The sequence below is a fragment of the Emiliania huxleyi genome (assembly GCF_000372725.1).
Source record: "Emiliania huxleyi CCMP1516 unplaced genomic scaffold EMIHUscaffold_92, whole genome shotgun sequence".
NCBI classification, from domain to species: domain Eukaryota; phylum Haptophyta; order Isochrysidales; family Noelaerhabdaceae; genus Emiliania; species Emiliania huxleyi.
The window spans coordinates 246133-268627 of NW_005195149.1; the positions used below are offsets into that span (position 1 = coordinate 246133).

Here is a 22495-nt window from a genome sequence, read left to right on the forward strand (position 1 = left end):
GCGTGGCGCTGCACGCGCTCGAGCTGGTCGAAGGCTCGCTCGGTTGGGTGGTTGGTTGGGCGTGGACAGAGGCGGCCACCGCCATCCCAGCCGCTGCCGGCCCCCACCCGCCCTTGCGCTTGCCACCACCTCCCTCGTCTCCTCCGCCCCCACCACCACCGCTGTCACCGCCGCCCTCGCCGCCGCCGCCATCCCAGCCACCCCCGCCGCCCCCACCCTCACCGGCGCCCTTACTAGCATAGCATAGCATAGCATAGCATAGCATAGCATAGCATAGCAGCCCTCCCCACAGTGTGGCATAGCATAGCATAGCACACCATAGCATATCACATGGGCCGTCGAGATTGCCATCTCGGGCCATCTCGGGTCATCTCGGGTCATCTCGGGTTTTCTTTTTTTCCTTTTCAGGCGGCCAGTGTGTGGACGTCTCTGGTCGAGTACCCGACGCTGCGAGTGACCCTCAAGGACTCCGCCCTCACCATCGCCCTCACCGCCGGCGGCGGCGCGTGGCTGCTGCTGAGCGGCATGTCGCATCAGGAGGTGTTCGACGGGATCGAGGAGGAGAAGAAGGCGAGCCGCGGGCAGGTCTGGCTCAGTCAGTAGTCAATCATCGATCAACAGTAATCAATAGAGGAGAAGAAGGCGAGCCGCGGGCCGGTCGAGGTACTCACCCACGCGCACTGGGCCTTGCGCTGTGAACGCCGTGTGGGTCTCCTGCCCCACCACCTCGTGTGTGTGTGGAGAAGCGTACCTGACCTTTCCCTTACCTCAGGTCGAGATGTACTTTCTGACGCGCGCGATGGCCTTCTTCGCCGGCTGGAGCTGGATCACCCTCTGCCGCGACCTCTCGACGCTGCTCGCCTACCACGACGCGCAGACGCCCGCGCGCAACTACTCCGGCCAATTCCTGGTCGCCTTTGCGCTCGGGCCGATGCTCACCTTCTTCCTGATACGCGCCGAGGACGGCGGCCGCGGCGGCGAGGAGGGAAGCGCCGGGGATGGAGAGTGGGACGAGACGGCGCCGCAGCCGGACAACTACGTGCTGACAGAGGGGTGAGAGCCCCACGCACTTTTGCGAGTCTTGCGGATGACGGGAATTCGTCTCAACTACTTTTAAAATGCGAAGCTTGTTTGCATGAACGAGCCAGCGTTGTGATATGTGTCTCTCCCTTCTCGACTGTCTGTGCTTGCTTGTGCGTCTTGGGTCCGGGGTTGTATGTTTTTGTGTGAACACGTCGGCGTCTAGCGCGCGCGATAAGGTTTTTGCTCGCCTTCCCTGGGTCCCCGTGTGTTGCATGTCTGACTGAGACTGTCACTGTGCTATTTCGCTCTGGGCCGGCGCGGGGGCCCCAGAGGGTGTCCATGCGGGGGGAGATGGGGTCCCATCTCCCATGGCCCGCCGCAGGCGCCGATTTTTTCGGCATTTTTTTGGCGATTTTTTACCTCTGGGGGGAGGCGGGGGCCCCCGGAGGCACCGTGCGCCGCGCAGGGCAGTGCGGAAACGGGGCTCCGGCTCTACTAGTCTCTACTAGCACCAACTTCCCGAAATGATCACGTTTGATCAGAGGGCAGATTTGGAGAGATCTCGAGGAGTACATACAGATAGACCCTCCAATCATCAGAAAACTCCGACCTGATCGGTCGTACTGACCGCCGACAGATCACTCCAGACAGCAGACAGGCCGACGTCTGCACACGGCCGGCCGGGCGAGAGGCTTGACACGATCCGACCCTGCGACCCTGACGCTGCTGCTCTAGCTATCAGACATGCGCTACTGACTGCTGCCACAATGTGCGACCGGTGCTGACCCACTTGGCGGCCTTCCCGGTCAGTGGTGAGGCGCAGTTCAGAGCTGTCGATGGCGCGATGCCGCACTGGTCCCACATCGGTGACACGAGACCGCCAAGTTTGCCGGTCCAAGAGAGAGGCACCGGCGCTGTCCTGAGAAGGTGCATGGTCCCTCTTGACTGCCCATGCGCGCGAGGCTGTGTAGGCATAGCCTCGAGAGTGCCAGCAGCCAATCCGAGGCAGTTTGTGACGCGCATTGCGTCAGAAGCGTGCACGCGCTGGAAGGACACCTTCCTACTGGCCGTACGATCAGGTCGTCACTGAATGCTTGATACTAAGGCCGCGAGCTATGCAGGTGATCAATTGTGCATCATGGCACGGTCAGCTGCGCCGACAGGCTGTCGCAAGGCGTGATAGCATTCTTTCCCCCTTATTTCGCGGGCGGACGGCGGCGGAGCACTTGGAGCACTTGGAGTGCAGTTATCAACCTCACATCCAGCGGGCCGGATGATCGGGATCGGGTTGCGGGCAAGAGAGCCCTAGCCCCGGGGGTGCGCGTTGCGTGGTTTTTCTTCATTTCCAGCTGATTGCAAAATGGCACAGACCAACACGGCACGGGCCGACCCCGTCTCCTGGCAGTCTCTCGCCCGCAGCGGCAAGCTCTCGCGGGCGCTCGACAAAGAGGACCTGGCTACGCCCTGGGTCAAAAAACTGCGAGTTCGAAACCTCGAGCCGTCGCTGGAGCCCTACACGCTTCGCATCGCGATGCCGTGCACATGCGGCGGCTGCGTCGCCGCGCACGAGATGAAGCCGGAGCGCGGCGGTGCGACGAAGAAGGGACTGGTGATGGTTTGGGACGAGGCGAAGCAGACGTGCAAGCTCGAAGCCGACCAGCTCTCCGCTGTCGTTGCGGCTGCGGCCCTGGCGCCGGCTAGCTCGGCGGCCGCGTCGAGCGAGGAGCATCCGCTGCCCGTCGGCAGCACGGCTGCAGAGGTTGTTGGCCCGCCGGTCTCAGAGGAGACAGCGGCGGCGGTGGCGGTGGCCACGGCGGTGCAGGCGGCGGAGGAGGAGTCGGCGGCGGCTGCGGTGCGGATGGCTGAGGAGGAGGCGGCAGCGGAGGCGGCGGCGGCGGAGGCGGAGGCGGAGGCGACGGCGGCGGCGGCGGCGGCGGAGGAGGAGGAGGCGGCGGAGGCGGCGGCGGAGGCGGAGGCGGAGGAGGAGGCGGAGGAGGAGGCGGCCGAGGCGGCTGCGGCGACGGCTGCAGCGGCAGCAGCAGAGGTGGAGCAGCGGGCGGCGGAGGCGGCTTCAGAGGTCGAGGCGGCGGCGGCAGCCCGCTGCTGTGCTGGGGATGAGGCTTCAGGCGGCGGCGGCGGCGGCGGCGGGGAGGCGGCTGGCGGCGGCATGGCTGGTGCGGAGGAAATGGCTGAGCAGGAGGAGGAGGAGGCAGCCGAGCCAGCAGCGGCGCCCGTGCAGGAGGAGGTGGAGGGCTTGCGCTTGCACCTCTCCAGCAACATCACCGGCTACTTGGGCGTGAGCAAGGAGCACTCTGGCCGCTTTAAGGCGATGCACATCGTGAACAAGGTGCACAACTACCTCGGCACCTTCGACACGGCGGTGGAGGCGGCGGTGGCGTACGCGCGCGCGGTCGCAGAGGAGGCGCCGGTGCGAGGGCGCGGCGGGGCGGAGGGGGCGTCGGAGGGGGGGGGAATGGACAGGTCCGTGCTGCCGAAGGCGCCGCAGCTGCACGTTGGGGCCAAGGTGCGCGCCCGCTTCGGCGCGACCGCGCTTGGCGCCGTCGGCACAAAGTTCTACCCGGTGACGGCGGCCCCGTCGGATCTCGGGGTAGATCTCGGCCACATCGCGGGTAGATCTCGGCCGAATCTCGGCGACATCTCGGCTTCACCTCGGCCGCACCTCCTACAGGGTACGGTGACAAGGCTGCACGCCGACGGGAGGGCGGACATCGCCTACGACGACGGGGACCAGGAGGAGGGCGTCGACCCCAAGTGGATCGCGGCGGTGGCGTACGCTAGGCCGGTCGGCCAGCCTCCGGTGGTGGCGACAGAGGCGGAGGGCTTGCGGCTGCACCTCTCCAGCAGCAGCGCCACCGGCTACAAGGGCGTTTGCAAGGATCCCAAGACCGGCCGCTTCCGCGCGGATAGTCGGATCGTGGACGGCAAGTCCAGACACATCGGCACCTTCGGCACGGCGGTGGAGGCGGCGGTGGCGTACGCGCGGGCGGTCGGCGAGTATCAGCCTCCGACAGTGGCGGCGGAGGCGGAGGCGGAGGGCTTGCGGCTGCACCTCTCCAGCAGCAGCGCCACCGGCTACAAGGGCGTTCGCAAGGACCTCAAGACCGGCCGCTTCCGCGCGGATCGTCGGATCGTGGACGGCAAGTCCAGACACATCGGCACTTTCGGCACGGCGGTGGAGGCGGCGGTGGCGTACGCTAGGGCGGTCGGCGAGGCTCCTGCCCAGGGGTCGGCTGCCGCCGGCAGCGAGGCGCTCGACTCGGACGAGGGCGAGAGCGAGGACGAGGAGGGCGAGGCCCGCTGCTTGTGGGTCGCCTGCGACCGGTGCGACAAGTGGCGGCGGCTGCCTGCCGAGACGCCCCGCCCACTGCCTGCCGAGTGGTTCTGCTGGATGCACCCGGACCCGGCTCGCCGGCGGTGCGAGGCGCCGGAGGATGAGTGGGAGGAGGATTCGGTGGCGGCGGACGCGGCGGAGGATGGTTTGGAGCAGGAGGGTGCGGCGGCGGCGGTGGCGGAGCCGATGGACGAGGAGGACGAGGCGGCCGGCGAGGCCTACTGGGTGGACGCGGAGGTGGATGAGGAGGCTACGGAGGGGGAGGCTACGGATGAGGAGGCTACGGATGAGGAGGCCGAGGCGGCAGACGGCGACGTCGTGGCTGCGGAGGCGTCAGGAGCGGCGGAGGCGGCGGGGGCGGCGGGGGCGGCGGGTCCGCACAACCGGGTCCGCATGGCGAAGCGCCCGCTCGAGCCGTTCGAAGGGCCGCCGCCAAAGCGCCGCTCGGATGCGGCGCGTGGCCCTCCGTCCTTGGCCTCCCTCCCCTCCTCCTCCTCCGCCGCCGCCGCCGCAAGCGAAAGCGCGCCGCCCCACGCACCGCCCGCCCCCGCCGCCCCCGCCGCCACTTGCTGCGTGTGCGGCACTTTGCTCGACGACGAGGCGGGCGAGGTGATGGCGCCCTCTGTCGGGTGCGACGCCGGTGGCTGCTCGCGCTGGGCTTGCCTGGCATGCGCCGGCTTCAGGAGCGAGGCGGAGGCGGGGCGCAAGACGTGGTTCTGCACGCTTCACGCGCCGACGGTGGCGGTGGCGACAGAGGCGGAGGGCTTGCGCTTGCACCTCTCGAGCAGCACCAGCACCGGCTACAGGGGCGTGTTCCAGCACGCCTCTGGCCGCTTCCAGGCGCAGAACAGGGCGGGCGAAAGGAAGGTCCATATCGGCTCCTTCGACACGGCGGTCGAGGCGGCGGTGGCGTACGCGCGGTTTGTCGGCGAGTACCAGCCTCCGCCTCCTCCTCCGGCGGTGGCGAGAGAGGCGGTGGCGAGAGAGGCGGTGGCGACAGAGGCGGAGGGCTTGCGCTTGCACCTCTCGAGCAGCACCAGCACCGGCTACAGGGGCGTGTTCCAGCACGCCTCTGGCCGCTACCAGGCGCAGCACAGGGCGGGCGAAAGGAAGGTCCATATCGGCTCCTTCGACACGGCGGTCGAGGCGGCGGTGGCGTACGCGCGGTTTGTCGGCGAGTACCAGCCTCCGGCTCCTCCTCCTCCGGCGGTGGCGAGAGAGGCGGTGGCGAGAGAGGCGGAGGGCTTGCGCTTGCACCTCTCCAGCAGCAGCAGCACCGGCTACAGGGGCGTGTTCAAGGACGGCTCGCGCTTCAAGGTGGAGCACAGGGTGGACGGCAGGCAGGTCCGCGTGGGCTCGTTCGACACGGCGGTCGAGGCGGCGGTGGCGTACGCGCGAGCGGTCGGCGAGGAGGGGCCGGCGCCGCCGCCGCGCCCCGCAAAGCGCCCGCGCGAGTCTGCCGCTGCGCCCGTGCCCACCGCCCCTTCCTCCGCTCCCGCCGCCGCCGCCGCCTCCTCCGCCTCCCCCTTTGCCCCTTCCGCGCCCTCCCTGCCTCCAAGCCGCCTCTTCGAGCTCCTGCCCGACGGCCGCACCGTCCACAAGGAGGCGCCTCCCGACAATGGCGGCATGGCGGCCGTCGCCGAGGCGCTCGGGCGCATCGGGCTGCAGTCCTACGCCGCCGCGTTTGACTGCGAGGGCTTCGACGACATCGAGTTTCTGCTCGGGCTGGACAGCGCCGAGCGGGCCGCCGTGGCGACGGCGACGGGCATGGACGCGAAGCCGGGGCACGCGGGGAAGTGGGTCAAGTTCGGCTTCGGGGAGCCCTGACACACACCTATACGCATTCCCTGCCGTGCGCTGTGCTTCCCTTTTAGGTTCGATACAATCTAAGTGTAGGTGACATTTCGATTCAGGTTGTTGTTCTGACTGAGCCGGCGTTCTCTCTGTATGTCTCTGTGTACCTACTGGGCTGGGTTTTTAGGCATTGTGGGGTTGGCACTCCCATCGACCCTCATGACCTCCTGCGGTCTCTGAGATGGACACCAGTGGGTGTGGGACCACAGCCAGGATACACTCGAAGGCTGGGTAAGCAGTAGAGGTCGATACTCGACGCGTCCCACATGGTCTGTGTCGCTGTCGGCACGCTGTCGACAGGACGTCGAGCGACACCGGTGGCAGTGCCACCCAGGAGTGGTCGGGCGTCTCCCGTCATGAGAGAGCCACCATGTGATCCGTATGATGGTTCCTGACAACTGCCTCAGTCAACTTTCGTCACAGTTCCCGCTCTGAGAGGAGCTGCGGGTCAGTTCGACAGCTGGAGCTGTGTCGCCGGCGTGCGGCGGCCTGCCTCCGGAGGTGCCTCTGAGGTGGACATTTTTTGGTCACCGGGAGAGAACGCGTTCGAATTTTCACTCCGGAACTTCAACTCCGCACGCGCACCGGCCAGGGCTACAATAGTGCCAGTGAGGCGGAGGCGCGAGTCGGAAGGCCGCGACCGTCAAGTGTCCCTTCGTTTTCCTACAATCGCTGTGAACCCAGCCACGTAGCTCTGATTGAGCACTTGAGCACTGGATAGGGCCGATTCCGCGTGGTACGGGACCCCTCGATCGTCTCGCCCTCCCTCACTGGTATGTTCATTGGGGGGGGTCATAATAAACACGGTACAGGATCGAGGTGCACGCTGCCGAAGCAGTGTCGTCCCCCCTCTCCCCGACGGCGATGGCGGTGTGACCGATCGAGCTACAAGAGGAGCTTGGTCAGCAGGATCCGGGATAGTCTGATGCACTACCTCACTGGGCCTGAGACCATCAGCCAGCATCCCGTCACCGTCTCGGGTTTGTGTGGGATCGAACCACTCCGGGATGGGCAAGCCCATCGTTCATTGTGCCTTTTCCCACCTGCGCGCGAGGTGGCGTGGTCATGTGTGCCATATCAACCGTGTGGCGGGCAGGGGAGAGAGGGGGAGAGAGGGGCTCTGATTGTGTTAGTTATGCCCGTGGGTGTTTGCTTTTTTGTACAGATCGGTCGATCTGTGCAACAGAGCGGAGATGTCTTTCGAGCCCGATCTCTGCTCGACCCGGATCCGATCCGCCGGATGAAAGAAAAGGACTCCAGGGCGCTCGTGCGGCAATAGCCGGGTGGAGGGGGAGCGTGCCGGACGGGGCGTCGTCGCGCCGTCCGGTGGTCTGCTGCCCCGCGCAGCAACCGTCGGGCGACGACCCGGGGGCCAAAAACCCGGCGACGACGGCGCTCTGGATGGGGCGTGACCTCCTGCCTCCAACCTCCTTCCTTTTTGAGCAGGTGTGACGCCGCGCGAGCGACGCTCCGAGATCGCCCGAGATAGCGCGGCGCGGCCCCGAGATCGCCCGAGATAGCGCGAGATCGCCCGAGATAGCGCGGCGCGGCCCCGAGATCGCCCGAGATCGCGCGAGATCGCCCGAGATCGCGCGGCGCGGCCCAGGGCGGGGTGGATGGGTTGGGAGCGAGGGGGCGGAAGTGTTCAGTGCGGTAGATGGCGAGCTCGAGGCGCGTGAGCCGGACCTGTGAGCCGGACCACCCCCTCTTGTTATCTGCGTTGTTGAGCCAGGACTCAACATACTCGGGCTTGCGAGTCCCAAACTGTCACTCCCCTTTCTCCCGGCCGGGGTGGGGCGCGCGCGGGGGCGGCGGGTGTGCGGCGAGTGTGCGGGATGTCTGTGGGCCCGAGAGCGATATGCCATGTCCGCCTTGCGTTGTTTCATTACATCGAAGGCTAAGCTCTGAAGAAACACCTCCTTTGGCGCACACCTCCTAAACAGCAGGGCGGTCGCGACCTCGGCTCGCTCCGCGCCCACCTCTCCGGCCCGACGTGCGGGAGCACGTCGCTCGCGGCCCGGCTCGACGCGCGGCTCGAGACCGGCGACCAGGACACGCTGCTGACCTGTGGGCCGCGCGCCACGGGCAGGCCGAGGCGGCGCGGCTGCTGCTCGAAGCTGGCGCGAGCGTCGGGGTGACTGGCAGCAAGCAAGCTAATCCACTGACGTTGCCTGTCATGCTGTGCAGCATTGCTCCGGCGAGCAGCAGCAGTAGGGCTCGCGCTGAGCCGCCGTGGCCACTCGTCGACAGCTGCGGCGGGGCGCCCGTGCCGAACGCGCCAGCCCTGGTCGATGGAGCAACCGAGCTTCTCACCTGCCGCGTCAAGGGCTTCTATCCCTTCCCAGAGAGCGAGGGCGGCGGCGGGCTCGCTCGCTGGCTATTCCGGGACACGCACCAGGCGGTCGCGGTCCGCTCGAGGAGACGCTCTCCCGTCGCGTGCGAGAGCTCTTCGCTGCTCATGGACTTTATGACCCGCGGCGGAGCGGCGCACCCGGTGTGGTGGAGCGAGCCCGTGCAGTGGCACGTCCTCCTCGGCGGCGGCATCGACGGCGAGGTGCGCCTGTGCGCCAGTCACGAGAGAAGCAGGCAGATGGAGAGGAGACAGGCAGGCACTGATGAGATGCACCTCGCCTGACACACACCACACTCCGGTCGCGAGGTGCGGCTACGTGCGAGCGGCTCCGCCCTCCCCGCTGGCTCCAAGCTGGCCGCCGTGCGCGACTTCGCGGCGGCGTACGACGAGCGCCCCCTCTCGCTCTACAGCGGCAACTGCCGCGTCTTTTGCGCGCGGGTGCGACGCGAGGTGTCTCTGCCGACGCCCGGGAGGAACACGCACAGCCTCACACACCCCGGAGGCACAGGCCCGGCTGCTAGGTCGCGAGGCTCAACAACGCTGACCTCTCGCGGCCCGCGCGGCAAGCGGCGGAGGCCGCGGCAGACGCGCGGCTCGCCCTGTCCCTGCTGCACGCTGGCGCGCTCCCCGCCCTGTACCCGGCAGTCGCGCTCGCCCTTTGCTGGGAGGGCCTTTTGGGGGGCGGTGGCTCGTGAGGGCCTAGGCCTAGCCCCGACGCCAGTGCAGCGCCGAGGGCTGAAGCGCCGCGGCCCGGCGCCTGAGCCCTTGCGCCTGAGCCGCGAGCAGCACGCGCAGCAGTAATACGTTACGTAGAGGCCTACCCAAGCTAGCTAGACGGTGGAGAGCATTTGCTTACGTTTCATGAGAAAACAGCGAGCTGTGTGTGAGACCCACCTCGCTCTCCCTGACAAGAAATAGCGCGGCGACCGTTGCGGCTCGCGCGACTCTCACTCTCCCTCGGACAAGATAGCGCGGCGCGACCGTTGCGGCTCGCGCGGCTCAGATCCAGCTCTGCGTTGTGCGATCGGTGGTCGGTAGACTGGGAGCGCCGTGTCCGACCGAGCCGGATCACGCGATGCGTTTGCTGCCCCTGTATGCAACGAGAGCGTGCAAAGCGTAGCCGACCGCGACGCCGGCCAGGGCGGCCAGAGCCCTGTCTCCGTGGCGGTCCCCGAGAGCGTCCTTGGCCTTGTCGAAGCAGAACTCTCCGGTGGCCTTGACGTGCTCAGCCGCGCGAGCGACGAGGGCAACCACCTCCTGCACCTTTGTGCTGGCTTCGTGTGCCTTCTGGCTTCGTGTGGCTTCGTGTGCGACGCTGTCGCCCGGGTTATCGATATCGGTTTGCAGCGGCGTCGACGGCACGTCCACAGCGGCGGCCGAGTCCTCGATCAGCTTGAGGAGGTCCTTGGAGGACATCGTGTCAGCACAAGGGACTGGTAAGCACGAGCAGCTGTTGCTGTGTCAACACAAACACAACAGATGAATCAAGCAGTGGATTCCCCCGCCCAAGCCGTGAATGAGCGAGCGTATAAGGCCAGCTTTACTCTTCCTTCAGAAAATCAGCGTCGCCCGAGAATTCGCCGCGAGACCCGGTGACACTGAGCGATACTCAGCGGGACTCACGGTAAAACGCAAGAGCTACACACACCGAAAATGCATGCAGGAGGTCCCGCTGAGAGTTGTTTGTTGTCAGTTGCGAGTAGGTAGGGCTTACCGCACATTCTCGTAACTATTTTCCAACAGTGAGGCTAGGTCTCGAGCTCAGATGTCGAGCCCCGTGAGTGACAGCAGTGACGATCAGAGTGCGGACGCGCAGCAGCAGATTGGGAGTTGTTTGTGTTTGCAGATTGGGCGGGTCCTTTTCGAGCATTGCGAGTTGGTTCAACAAGGTAGCCGCACGCCACGCTCAGCGGCCGCGGCCGCCGGCCGTCGACGCGGAGGCCCTCGCCGAGCGCTCGAAGGATGAAGGACGACTCGGCGGTCGACATCGGCCGAGGCATGGCCGCGAGGGGTGGCCTGCGTAAATAGAGGGAGAGAGAGAGAGAGAGAGCGAGGGCTTGAGAGAGTGAGAGCGTTGCACAGCGGAACGGAGCTTAGCAGTGTCTATTATGCACCATGTTGAAGAAACGAAGAGCCGGTGTATTTAACCCTTTCCCCACGCCGGTCATATGTGCATGACCGGGGCGCGCGCAAGCGCCCCATCCGCCAGGATGGCCGCCTGGGCCGAGCGTTTTTGATCTCTCGGTGAGTGGGGGGCCGAGCCGCCTCGGGGTGGCGGGCGGGCGGGCGTTTTGAAAAACAGAAAACAGAAAACAGAGGGGGGGCAGGGCCCCCACTACGATTAGACACACGCATCTGGCTCCTGGGACAAGGCGATAATCGCAGTACCGTTCAGCGGAGGGGGGGGGGGGAGCCGAGGGGGCGACGTCCCGACACGGCAGGTTGGAGCTGACCCCGGGAGAGAGAGAACAGCGATGGCAGCCCCAAATGACCGTAGACAGAAATGACGAGCCGACAGCGATGCAGCGGCAGCGCGAAGGCGGCGAGGAGGGCCCGCGCTGCAGAGCTCCGCCGGGCGGCGGCAGAGACATCGGCGGAGGGGGAAGCACGCGGGACGCACGTCGGCATAGGAGCCAGGGGGGTGGGCTGGGAGAGTTGAGTCAGATGCAACAGCACCGTCTCGGCAGCGAGGCCCATGATGGCGACGGCGGCGACGTAGGCGAGACGGCGGCGAGGGTGGCGACGGTCACGATGAAGGTGGCTTGACGAAATGGATGACGCCGTCGCGCAACATGACATCCTCGCTGTCGTCGTCCTCTAGGCGGCGCGCAGCGCCGCTCTCGCAGGCTGTTTTTGACGGTTTCTACACTTTGTTTTTGTTTTCAGTCTAGGGGGCCCGACCCCCGCTCAGAGGCGGCGGGCGGGCGCCCACTCACCGAGAGATCAAAAACGCTCGGCCCTGGAGCTGCGCCCCGGCGGTTGTGATGAGGCCTGGACCTGTACTTGAGGTCCCAAGCCAGTAGAAGTCCCGCCCTTGCCCTCGCGGGTCACGCCACACCCTCCAACACGGCCGCTTTTGATATTTGAAGCGCCTCTGTGACCCGTACGGGGGTGGGGATACGCCGGATCTCGTAGGTCTTTGCACACTGCTTCGATCGGGATCGGGTTGCGGGCAAGAGAGCCCTAGCCCTGGGGGGGTGCGCGGTCGCAGGGCCATAACACGGGTCTCCGAGGGTTAGTTCTGCGCTCCGGGTTTTGCTATGGCGGACGTATTTTCTTCTCACGGCGGCGAACGGCGCTGTTTTTGCACGCGAAGTGACCCCGAGTGGAACCAGCTGCTGCGCATGTCGAGGAAGGAGAACCCGGGCGACGACAACAATTCCTCCGGCTACCGGGAGTGCCTCGACCCCCTCGACAAGATCACCGGCTACCGGGAGCGCTTCCCATGGCTGAAGTCGCGCAACAAGCTGAGCGGCAATCCACTGATGGTGGAGGTGTTAGACGAGCTCGCTTACATCGAGACCCAGCTGCATGCAGACGTTGAGTTGGCGGAGGCACGCGCGGCCGCGGCGCGGCGGAGTGTCTGTCTCGCGAAGGAATGACAAGCGCCTGTCGGACCGTGGAGTAGGCTGCGCCCGCTGCGCCGCGGCGCCGGAAGGGCTGGCGCCAGCCGCGGCTCAGCCCCCATCCCCCCCCCCCCTGGGACCCCTCTCCCTGACCCCTTCCCCGACCTCCTCGCGCTGTATAGGCGGCAGCTGCAGGAGGGTGGCCCGTCTGCAAAGGCCCACCCGCCGGGCCGGTGGCGGCGGAGGCTCGTCCTGGGCGTCGGTGCCGCGCTGCTGGCGTCCCTCTATGTGGCCAGCGCTGGCGTCCCTCTGGTGGCCGGGCTTGGCGGCGGGAGCCGCCAGAGTTCGGCGGGAGGGGACGAGTCGCCGCCGCCATTCGACCTCTACGCGTACCTCTTCATCGACCCTCCCGCGCCGCCGCCGCAGCCGCCGCCCGCGCCGCCGCCCGCGCCGCCGTCCCCGCCGCCCCCGCCATCGCCGCCGCCCCCACCGTCGCCGCCCCCGCCCGCGCCGCCCCCGCCCCCGCTTCCGCCGCCGCCTCCGCCGCCGCCGCCGCCCTGGCCACCGTCGCCCTCACCGACGCTGCAGCCGCTGAGTGAACCTTTGGCAACCGTGTGCAAGATGCCCGACTACGTCAAGGCTGGCCCGATTTCGAGGATGGCGCCCTACTGCGGATGCGAGGGGGGCGCCGACTTCGGCAGCGTGCACATGCTGATCATCAACGTCTCTCGCGCCCGTTGCGCCGCGCTCGCCGAGCTGAGCCTTGCGCTGGCTGGCTTTGAGTACCGGCACAGCAGGCGGGCGTGCCGCCTCATGCTTGAGCGTGTCGTGGGCTTCTCGACCCTTCCCGGTGCGCCCTTCTCGGACGACGTCGAGTGCCTCGCCAAGCGCGGGTGGCAGGAGTCGCAAACGGGTGCGCCTTTCCCGCACGACGTCGTCAAGGCCGCGTCTCCCTTCGTCGCCTTCCACCCCCCCACTCGCACGTCGCCCTCCGGCTTGGCGTTGGACGGGTGGGGCGCCTGCCGGATGGCAAACGGTCGCGCCAACCCCGATGTCAAGAGCTGCGCCGCCGACCAATTCGACTGCCAGACCCAATGCGCCGAGAGGGCAGACTGCCTGTCGTACGAGTTCTCCGACGACGCGCGCGACCGCCGCTGCCCGCCACCTAAGGCGCCCTACGAGTGCGAGCTGCACACGGCCCCGACCGCATTTGTGCTGAAGCGCAAGCAGGCGTACCCCGGCAGCGAGGCGAACCGGTGCTTTGTCAAGGCGCGGGCGCCGCCCTCGCCGCCGGCGCCTCCGACACCTTAGGTCTGTCTGTATCCATGTTTCCTCGCGCACCCGCACCCCCGCGGTTCGTTTCCTGTTACCAAATGTTTTTGGTGGACTAAGAGCCTCGCCCCCCTGAAACATCCCATCGGGGGTACCACCAAATGTTACCAAATGTTTTTCTTACTAATTTGGTGGGCGTACATTGGTCTGCCCCTCCTCCAAGCTAACGAAATGCAACCAAATATCGCATCGGGGCATCGGGGCATCGGGGCGTCGGGGCATCGGGGCACTGGGCTCTGGGGCATCGGGGCACTGGGGCATCGGGGCACTGGGGCATCGGGGCACTGGGGCATCGGGGCACTGGGGCATCGGGGCACTGGGGCATCGGGGCATCGGGGCATCGGGGCGTCGGGGCACTGGAGCATCGGGGCATCGGGGCACTGGGGCATCGGGGCACTGGGGCATCGGGGCATCTCGCCATCGGGGCACTGACAGACCCACTGAGGCATCGGGGCATGGCACCGCCAAGTCGTGGGGTCCAGACTCACACTGCAGGAAGGAACGGAACTCCTGCTCCAAGGACCAAAACGAAAGACAGCTTCTCTCACAGCCGAGCGTCGCGACAGGGCACAGGCACAAACAAGTGGTAGCTCTCAGACTGCACTCCATGCCTACATTTAGTTAAAGCTCGTGGGTGGTTATTCTTGCCCCACTTTTCGGGGTTTGCCTTGTCTGCCCAGGGAATGGTACTCAGTACTTGCCTCCGTCGATCCGGTTGACACCGCGCATACTGGGGTAAAGAGAGCTCTGCTCTGATCCGGCGAGCGCTAAATCTTCGTTGTGTACTGGCTGCCCCATTGGCGCTTGAGATGCTCCATCGTCGAGTTTGCGTCGGAGGCGCTTCACCTCTAGACTTTGCATGCTTAGCTGCGCGAGGTCATCGTCCTCCAGTTCGCGTAGGTCCGACATCCCCCGCACACCAAGCCGGGCCAAGCCAGCGCTAAAGGCCTCGAGATTGGCGTCCACGAGCAGCTTCTGTACATCTGGTAGGACCTGTTGCTTTGGCGCTGCAGCCGTCATCCCAGCTGCCCCCCTTGCTCCTTCCGGTGTGAATTGTTTGTAAGGATGCAAGTCACACAACATCAGGACCCATCGACGGGGTCTCCAATGTATCCTGGCAACCTCCCACACCCTGAACCCAAACAGGAAGAGAAACGGAATCAGGATGAGCAGAAGGATGAGACCAACGATGAAATTTGAGTTCGCGGCTTGGATTGCATTCGTGAAAGGACGTGGATTCCCGGGCGCATTCGCTTGTTCCTCGTAAAATGATGTCCATTCCCAGGACCAAAGGGTCTCTGCTACCACATAGGCTGTCACAAAAAGACGATGGACCATATTACCGCGCTTTGCAGAGTGAACGTCTGTTCTCCCGCGATTGCGGGCCATGGGAATAGGAGGATCTGCATAAAGCTCTCGAAATCGATGTTTCGCGGGTCTTCTAGAATTGCAGAGGAAGCTATCACAATGATAGCGCCGACGAGCCAGTTCCATCGACAGCTCCAGAAGGGATACTTAAATTCCGGCATGGGTGGCGGTGGCGGTAGCATCTTGCAGCAAACGTCGAAGCAGGCTGATCCGTCGTCCTCTGCGATCTCTGTCGTCCAATCATAGGAGTGTGCGAAGGGATAATCTTCCATGGGACAGGGGTACTTCGTCGTCCATGCGCAGCCGGTTTTACACACTGGCAGCAGTGGTGGCGCTAGTGGTGGCGGCGGCGGCTTCTTGCAGCACAAGTCAAAACAGGCTGAACCGTCGTCCTTTGCGAGCTCTTGGCCCCAAGCGCCCTCGAGGGCGCTTGGGCTGCCGGGACACGGGTACTTTGTCGTCCACCCACAGTCGCAGGAGGGTGGCGGCGGTGGCGCGCTGCCCGAGCGAGGCTGCACGGAGACAACATTCGAGTCCTCGACCGGCATGACCTCGCCTGCGTTGCCGTCGGAGAAGTTGCCACCCGGCCTGGGAAAGGCGGACTCGGCCAAACAGCCAGACACAATCACGAAAGCGCCCATGACGACTTGGCTTCGGGCGTTCTGCGGAGACGGACGGACGTTTATTGTTGTCGAAGAAAAAAATACTAGTAATTTTACAATGATGGTGGTAAAAACTGGAGGGTGAGCCACGCCGAACGTACCGGGGCATCGGGGCGTCGGGGCATCGGGGCCCCGGCGTACAGTGGCGCGCCTCCACCAAATGCGACTGAAGACACCAAATGCTACCAGATGTACCAGGTGGCGTGTTGTATGAGCCATCATCAATCATGTGAATGCTCATGTGAGGCATTATCAATCATATGAGCATTCATATGAGTGGTGGCGGAAGTGGCACCCGCCGAGTTCCCGCCCACCGAGTCCCCCGACGAAGCCACCTCCGAGTCCGCCACCTCCGGAACCCCCATCGAAGCCACCTCCGAGTCCACCAACGAGGCCCACAACCACTGAGGCCACCTCCGGGTCCCCCAACGACAACTACGGCCCTGTCTGCTTTGACTCCACCCTCTCAACGTGCCGCGGCAAGTCCCCCCGCCGCCACTTCTGGCTGCAGCACGCCCTCACGCCCCAGCTCGATCAGCTTCTGCGGTGCCAAACTCGCGCGCAACAGCCTGGCATACAGCCTCGCCCATAACGCCGACGGCAGCGTCTGGAGCTGGGGCGGAGGAGACGATGGCAAGTTGGGCCACGGCGACCAGGAGAGTCAGCTGCTGCCAAAGAAGATCGAGGCCTTCACTGGGCAGCGCGTCGTCGGGGAGACGCAGGAGGAGCTGTGGACGCGGATCCTCCTTGAGGGGGCAGTCCGGGTCCTGGGGAGAGAGGAGACGGAGGAGGAGAAGGGTGCGCGGCTGGCTTTCTTCGACAAGGAGCGTGAGGCTGGGGAGGCGGCGGCGGCGGCCGGGCTGCCTGCGGCGCGTGAGGCTTTGGCGAAGGTGCTGGCGAAGGAGGAGGCGTCGGTTCTCGAGGCGTGCGCGGAGTGGGATGGGTATTGGAGCGGCCCATCCTCGGCGCCATCGCGGTCGGTCGTGGCGGCTTTCGGGCGGCTCTCGGCTGAGGCGCGTGGCGCTATGGCTGACGTGCTCGCGGGGGCTGGGCGGCTTCTGCTGCTCAGCGAGGACCTCGGACCACTGCTGCGCAATGGTGGGTGGGGCGGGATTTCCCGCCCCAACGGCCATCGGCGGGGTAGGCGCGCGGGTGGGGCCGGTTGGGATGAAGAGGAGTGTGTGTATCGCGCGCCCTGCGAGTGGGATGGGGATGCTCTCTCTCGCCCATAGCTGCCATACTATGCTTGTGCTCTCTCTCGCCGGCGCGCGCCGCGCCTCCTCTCGAGTGCCCAAGCTCTCGATGCTCACATCGGCAGAGGTGATGCCCGCCCGCCTGCGCCTCAAACCCGCACACAGGCTTCACACTCCCACACATCTGCGCAGGCGAGTGCCGTCGCCGATGCCGCTGCCGCCAGGCTGTCGGAGCCGCTCGTCATGCCGCCGCGGCTGTCGCCGACCGCGGCGGCGACCTTTCGCGACTGCCCGCAGCTGTACCTCTTCCGTAACCTGTGGAGGCTGCCCGAGCCGCCGAGCAAGGTGCGTGCAGTGTGTGCTCGGGCCCACGCAGCCGGGACTCGCGCAGTGGAGCTCGGAACGACCTCTGAGGTTGCACCTCGGCTGCACCTCGCGGTTGCGCTGCCGGCCAGGTGCTGGAGAAGGGGAGCCTCGTCCACGCGGCGCTGGAGAAGGTTTTCGAGGCGCCGCCCGAGGAGCGCGCGGGCCGGCTGCACGACGTGCTGCGCGATGAGTGGCGCAAGAAGCGGCGCGCAGCCCCCTGCGCACTCTCCCGTCCCACATGACGCGAGATCTGGGAGATTTGGCGAGATCTGGGGAGATCTGGCGAGATATGGCGAGATATGGCGAGCTCGCGGGAGGAGCTGCCGCGCCTGCCGCATGGCGAGCTCCTCTCTCCGCCTCTCTCTCTCCCGTCCCACTCTCCGCCCCTCCGCATGCTCTGGACATGCCCGGTCTCTCCCTCTGCATGCTCTGGACCTGCCCGGGACTCTGCGACCACTGCTGCCCTCCGCGTTGGCCCTGTCATCGGCCAAAGAGGACAACGCACGGTCCGCTGCGAGTGCCCTGTGGACTCGCGAGCAACGGGGTTCGGAGCACTCTCGCCGCCCGCTCGGAGCCTCCTCCGATTGTTCTCTCGCAGGCGCGAGGCTCCCAAGAGCGGCACCGCACCGTCGCTGGTGGAGGCGCTGTTCGCGTCGGTGGAGGAGGAGCGAGCGTGGGGCCTCGAGTGCTTACTCCTGGTTGAGTACGAGAAGGAGCACGTCTTGAGCACCCATACGTAGGAGCGGGAGTGGGGCCTCGAGTGCCTCCGCTTGCTCGACAACTGGCTGGCGGCGGAGGACCCGGCGGCGATGCCGCATGGCGCGAGATCTGGGGAGATCTGGGGAGATCTGGCGAGATCTGGCGAGATCTGGCGAGATCTGGCGAGATATGGCGAGCTCCTCTCTCCGCCCCTCCCTCCCTCCCTCCTTCCTCCCCTCCCTCGCTCCTCCTCGGAACTCTCTCGGAACTCTCTCGGAACGCTCTCGGAACTCTCTCGGAACTCTCTCGGAACTCTCTCGGAACTCTCTCGGAACTCTCTCGGAACGCCCCCAAAGGCGAGCCGCTCGCGCACGAGGCGTGGATGCGGGCGCAGCTGCCGATGGAGCCAGCCTCCGGCTTGCCTGCCCTCGAGATCTTGGGAGAGATGGCGAGATCTGGCGAGATCTGGCGAGATCCGGCGAGATCTGGCGAGATAGGCTTGCCTGCCCTCGAGCTGGTTGGAAAGGTGGACCGTTTGGACGGCTTGCCGGGCGGCGGCGTCGCCATCGTCGACTACAAGACGGGCAAGGCCCCGCGCGCGTACTCGGCGGCGACGGACGCGCAGATCCGGAGGAAGAGCTTCTTCCAGCTGCGCTGCTACGCGCTGCTGCTCGCGCGCGGCGCGCCTCCGCTAGAGAGGGGGAGTTATGGCGAGATCTGGCGAGATCTGGCGAGATCTGGCGAGATCTGGGGAGATATGGCGGGCCTCCGCTAGACGCGGAGTACAGACGAAGACACGTCGCACACTCGAGACGACGCGCGTCCAGCTGTCTCCGCTGTCTCCGCTGTCTCCGGAGCCCTCGCATTCACGCGGCGTTCGGACCACACCGCACCAGACCGTACTCCCGGACTTTCGTCTGCTGGAACGTCGACACCCGCTAACCCTGAACCCGAACCCTGACCCCCTAACCCTGACCCCCTAACCCTGACCCTGACCCTGACCCTGACCCTGACCCTGACCCTGACCCTGACCCTGACCCTGACCCTGACCATACCGCAGGCGGCCTCCGCGCCTCGCCCCACTGGGAGGGCCTCGAGCTGCGCGCGCGCCGGCTGAGGTGGGCATAATCTTGAGGAGAGACGTACAGAGGCGAACACACAATCAGCGTTCTTTTGAACGATATCGGTGTCGATTCACCGCCACAGCGCTCAACAGCTACAGCCAGGCCACAACGACTGGACACCCCCCGACGCCGCTCCGTGGCGCCACCACCCTCGCCACCGCCTCCGCGGCCGTCTACACGTCCTGAGCCTGCTTACCCAGGCTGCTCTACCTCGGCGGGGGCTCGGCGGGCGTCGACGTCGTGGAGGAGCTGCCGCCGCCGGACAGCGGCGAGTACGAGGCGGAGCTGGCCCAGACGGAGGCCGAGCTGGTGGCACTGTGGGGCGAGATTGCGAGCCTGGTGCGGCGCGGCGACCCGCGTGCGTTTGAGCCGTGCAGCCGCAAATTCTGCAGCTGCCACGAGCTGCGGCCGATCGTCTTTCAAGAGAGTAGGTCGCAGCGACCAGCGTGAAAAGGTCGCTCGCCGGGCCCGCGCAGCACGCGCGGGCCTTTTTTGTGGTTGATAAGGTGGCACCTCGACCTTGCGTTTCTTTTCTTTATAGGCTGTCCTCCTATTTAAGCTTAAAGGCCCCCCGCTAAACGCGCGAGGCGGTGGCGGCGGCGGTGCGGGGGATTGACAGGGGAGGCGGCGGGATTGACAGGGGATGGGGCGGCCACGAGCGGAGCGGCGGCGAGAGGGGGGGCGGCGGCGAGGCGCCAACGAGCGAGGCGCCCGCGCCATCAGAGGGACGCGCCGCTGCGAGATGGAGGGCGGCGGTGACGGAGGCAAGGCGCGAGGAGGCGGCGGCGGCGGCGGCGGCGGCGGCGAGAACGGCGGCACCGAGTTGTCTCGGTGAGCGGAGCGGCGGCAGGAGGAGGAGCAGCTCGCTGTTGAGCGCTTTTGAGCCTGGGATCCCATGCCACTGCGACCGGCGTGCCCGGGAACAGAGATTGCGCGCGCGCCGCCACTCACGACGCGCGCGCGATCTTTCTCCATCGTTGTCGCCTCCGTCGACTGTGGCTCTGCCTCTTCCCTCGCCTGCGTCCTCCTCGTCTCGCCTGCCATCGTCCCGTGTCTCCTCGTCCTCGCCATCGCCTTGGCCGTTGTCTACCTGTTCATCGTGTCCCCTACTGCTGGTGGCATCGCCGTTGGCTTCCTCTCTCCCCCTTTCCTCCCTGCCCCTCTCGCTGTCTGGTGTTAATGGACCCCCTTCCTCTCCCTCGCCACCGTCACCGTCACCATCCCCGTCGCTCCCGCCCTCCATCCCCGCCGCATTTTGTCTCACACTCGTCTCTGCCATGTCCGTCGTCGCCGCCGTCCTGTCTGTTGCGCTCTGTGCTCCGTGGTACAGTCGCTTATTGTTGCTCAGGATTAGCTCTCGCACCAGGACAGCCTCCTGCTCGTTACTTTGGCTTGCCGATATGCATCCAAAGTTCCACGCTAGCTCCTCCTTCGTCACGTCTATCTTTTTGCAGTATCTCGCAAATGCCGTCCGAGCTTGCTGGGGTGTTATTGCGTTCGGATCCGCCTTCGTCCCCGCCTTGTATCCCATCTCCTTGCGATGGCTCCTGTATGAGTCCCCATATGACCATGTGATTTCTTGGCCTTCCTTGACTCCTCTCTCTGCAAACAGGACCATCACCTGCGCAGCTGCCTTGCCTAATTGTATCTCCTCGTAGCGTACGAAGTGCGTCGCCCTCGTGCCTTGCTTCGGCTCGTTCGATGCTGCTGGCCAGTCAAAGTTAATTTCTCCCAGGCGCGCCGCGACGCTGTCAAAGTCGTCCTCGCTCTCGTCGTCACTTCCATCCAGCTGCGTCCCCCCTGCTGCCGTGTGTCGTGACAGTTCGTCTGGTACTGTCTCCGGTGGCTGCGCCGTTCCTGTCCGGAAGATCTCCCCAGTGTAGATGCTACACACCTCGAATTTTTCCAGCCTCCTCGTCGCCACCTAGTTCCCCTTCCGCTATGCTAGAGGGGCCTACCTTCGCTTAACCACCGTGCCGCCCGTCGTTAGCATGGCCGTCGTTACTTTCGCCGCCGCCTCTGCTGCTTGTCGGCGGAGCGCCTCGCGCCTACCCTCGTCTCCATGCTCCTGGTCTTGGAGCACTTGGAGTGCAGTCGGCAACCTCACATCCAGGGCCGGGGAGTCTTGTTCTCTTTGTAAAATTCTTTTTGTTTTCCTGCGCTTCCTGTCGCTGGGCCGGCGACGTATCTTGCCGTCTGCCTCCGCGTCCTGGCGGGCCGCGTTTCCTTCCCCTCGTCCCGTCTGTTTTCTCCTACGTGGTCGCCCTCGCGTGCGCCGCTCGCCGTCTGTTCTCCTCTCTGCTCGTCGTCCTCGTCCCCTCGCTGTCGTCGCTTCCCTCCGGCGCTCGCCGCATCGTCGCTCCTGTCACCGCGTTTCCTGCGCCGGCCTTCGCCTTCGAGCTCGCAGTGGGTCGTTTTGAGTGTCGTCCCCATCGCTCTCGTCGTTCTGCCTCTCCCCGCTTCGAGGCGTCTCTCTGCCTCCTCCCTTTCCTTCTCTTCGGCCTCACGTTGTCGATGTCGCCTCCGTCGCCAGCAAATACACGCATTCGCCGCCCACTCTATTTCTCGTATCCTCTCCTTTCTTTCCTTCTGTCCCTCTTTCAGGCGTTCTGTCTCCGCGGCCACTCGTTCCTTCCTCTCCGCCTCAAGTCCCTTCCTCTTCCCTTCCCGTACTTTGATTATTGATGCCGCCGTCTGCTGCAGTGCCTTGAGTGAGGTCACCACCCGTGTGTCATACTCCCTCATGATGTCTTCTGGCGGGTCCTGGTCCATCACACTCGGCTCGGGTAGTCGTCCAGCTAGCAGTTGCTCCATCGCCTCCCATTCCTCGTCGCTCTCTCTTCTCCCTGCGCTCCTCTTCGTCGCCCCAGCAATGGCGCGTACAGCGAGCGCCTGGGCTTCGCACTCTGCGGTGTGGGCGAGTGTCCGCCTCCTTGACTTCGGCGGCGTCCATCGTAGCGCCTTGAGCACGTCCGCCGCGCCTTTCCTCATCGCCCGGTGGTGCTCCCTCCTCTCTCCCTTCACCGCCTCGCACTCGGCGCATAGGACGTGCCTGGTGTTTGCTAATGTACGCATGCACTTAGGATGCCAACAACCTTCAGCCCCATCGGCAAACGGGAAATATATCTCTTTGATCGAGGGCACCGCCTGCGCACCTCGACTCGTTTGTGTTCGACGTCGTTTTCACCTCGACTCCCGGCGGTCGTCGCGCCCCTGAGTCTCGATCCCTAAAGGGGAGAGCAGGGCGCGACCGCGGGCGCGGGAGCGCCCGGCAGGGCCGTGGGTGGGCGGTCGGTCGGTGCGAGGGGAGATTGAGTAGATAGATCTTGGGTGGGCTAGGCGCTGCGGTGGAGTGGAGCGCCGCCTGCGCGGAGCCTGAACACGCGTACTCGTCTGCGTAGCCCTGGGCGTGTTGGCGGGTGGTTTAGGGCGGAGGCGGGGCGGCGCCCCTCGCCCTCTGCTTCTCGGGCTGGGCCCCGCGAGATTAGTTGCGAGCGTGTCGCGGTGTTTTCGCGGAACTACGGACAGGCCCGCCCAGCACGCAGCAGCCAGCCGGCGCTTTGTGACGCTTCTCTGCGTCTGTGGCGCGCGCCCAGCGTGTCG

At 65.8% G+C, this 22495-nt stretch overlaps 6 protein-coding genes across 6 annotated transcripts; 4 read left to right on the forward strand and 2 right to left on the reverse strand.

Annotated features, from left to right (window-relative positions):
• Window positions 1-187: 187 nt before the first annotated feature.
• EMIHUDRAFT_439073 (hypothetical protein) lies at window positions 188-1231 on the forward strand (the record flags this gene model as incomplete). Its single annotated transcript, XM_005757206.1, has 4 exons — window positions 188-238; window positions 276-296; window positions 333-585; window positions 773-1231. Coding segments are annotated over 4 exons (783 nt in total), but the record flags the coding sequence as incomplete, so codon positions are not given.
• Window positions 1232-2383: 1152 nt separating this feature from the next.
• On the forward strand, window positions 2384-6202 carry EMIHUDRAFT_107515 (hypothetical protein; the record flags this gene model as incomplete). The annotated part of the gene is made up of 3 exons (XM_005757207.1): window positions 2384-3451; window positions 3521-3604; window positions 3713-6202. 3 exons carry the CDS (start codon window positions 2384-2386, stop codon window positions 6200-6202), a joined length of 3642 nt encoding a protein of 1213 aa, XP_005757264.1.
• A 1961-nt stretch (window positions 6203-8163) lies between these two features.
• Window positions 8164-9451, forward strand: EMIHUDRAFT_422747 (hypothetical protein). The gene is made up of 3 exons (XM_005757208.1): window positions 8164-8783; window positions 8889-9032; window positions 9104-9451. Exons 1-3 carry the CDS (start codon window positions 8406-8408, stop codon window positions 9275-9277), a joined length of 696 nt encoding a protein of 231 aa, XP_005757265.1. The 5' UTR covers window positions 8164-8405; the 3' UTR covers window positions 9278-9451.
• A 199-nt stretch (window positions 9452-9650) lies between these two features.
• On the reverse strand, window positions 9651-9965 carry EMIHUDRAFT_360119 (hypothetical protein; the record flags this gene model as incomplete). Its single annotated transcript, XM_005757209.1, has 1 exon — window positions 9651-9965. A coding segment is annotated over one exon (315 nt), but the record flags the coding sequence as incomplete, so codon positions are not given.
• Window positions 9966-13703: 3738 nt separating this feature from the next.
• EMIHUDRAFT_47580 (hypothetical protein) lies at window positions 13704-13934 on the forward strand (the record flags this gene model as incomplete). The annotated part of the gene is made up of 1 exon (XM_005757210.1): window positions 13704-13934. A coding segment is annotated over one exon (231 nt), but the record flags the coding sequence as incomplete, so codon positions are not given.
• Window positions 13935-14796: 862 nt separating this feature from the next.
• On the reverse strand, window positions 14797-15635 carry EMIHUDRAFT_220615 (hypothetical protein; the record flags this gene model as incomplete). The annotated part of the gene is made up of 2 exons (XM_005757211.1): window positions 14797-15510; window positions 15612-15635. The coding sequence occupies 2 exons, from the start codon at window positions 15633-15635 to the stop codon at window positions 14797-14799; spliced, it is 738 nt and encodes a 245-aa protein (XP_005757268.1).
• Window positions 15636-22495: the final 6860 nt, after the last annotated feature.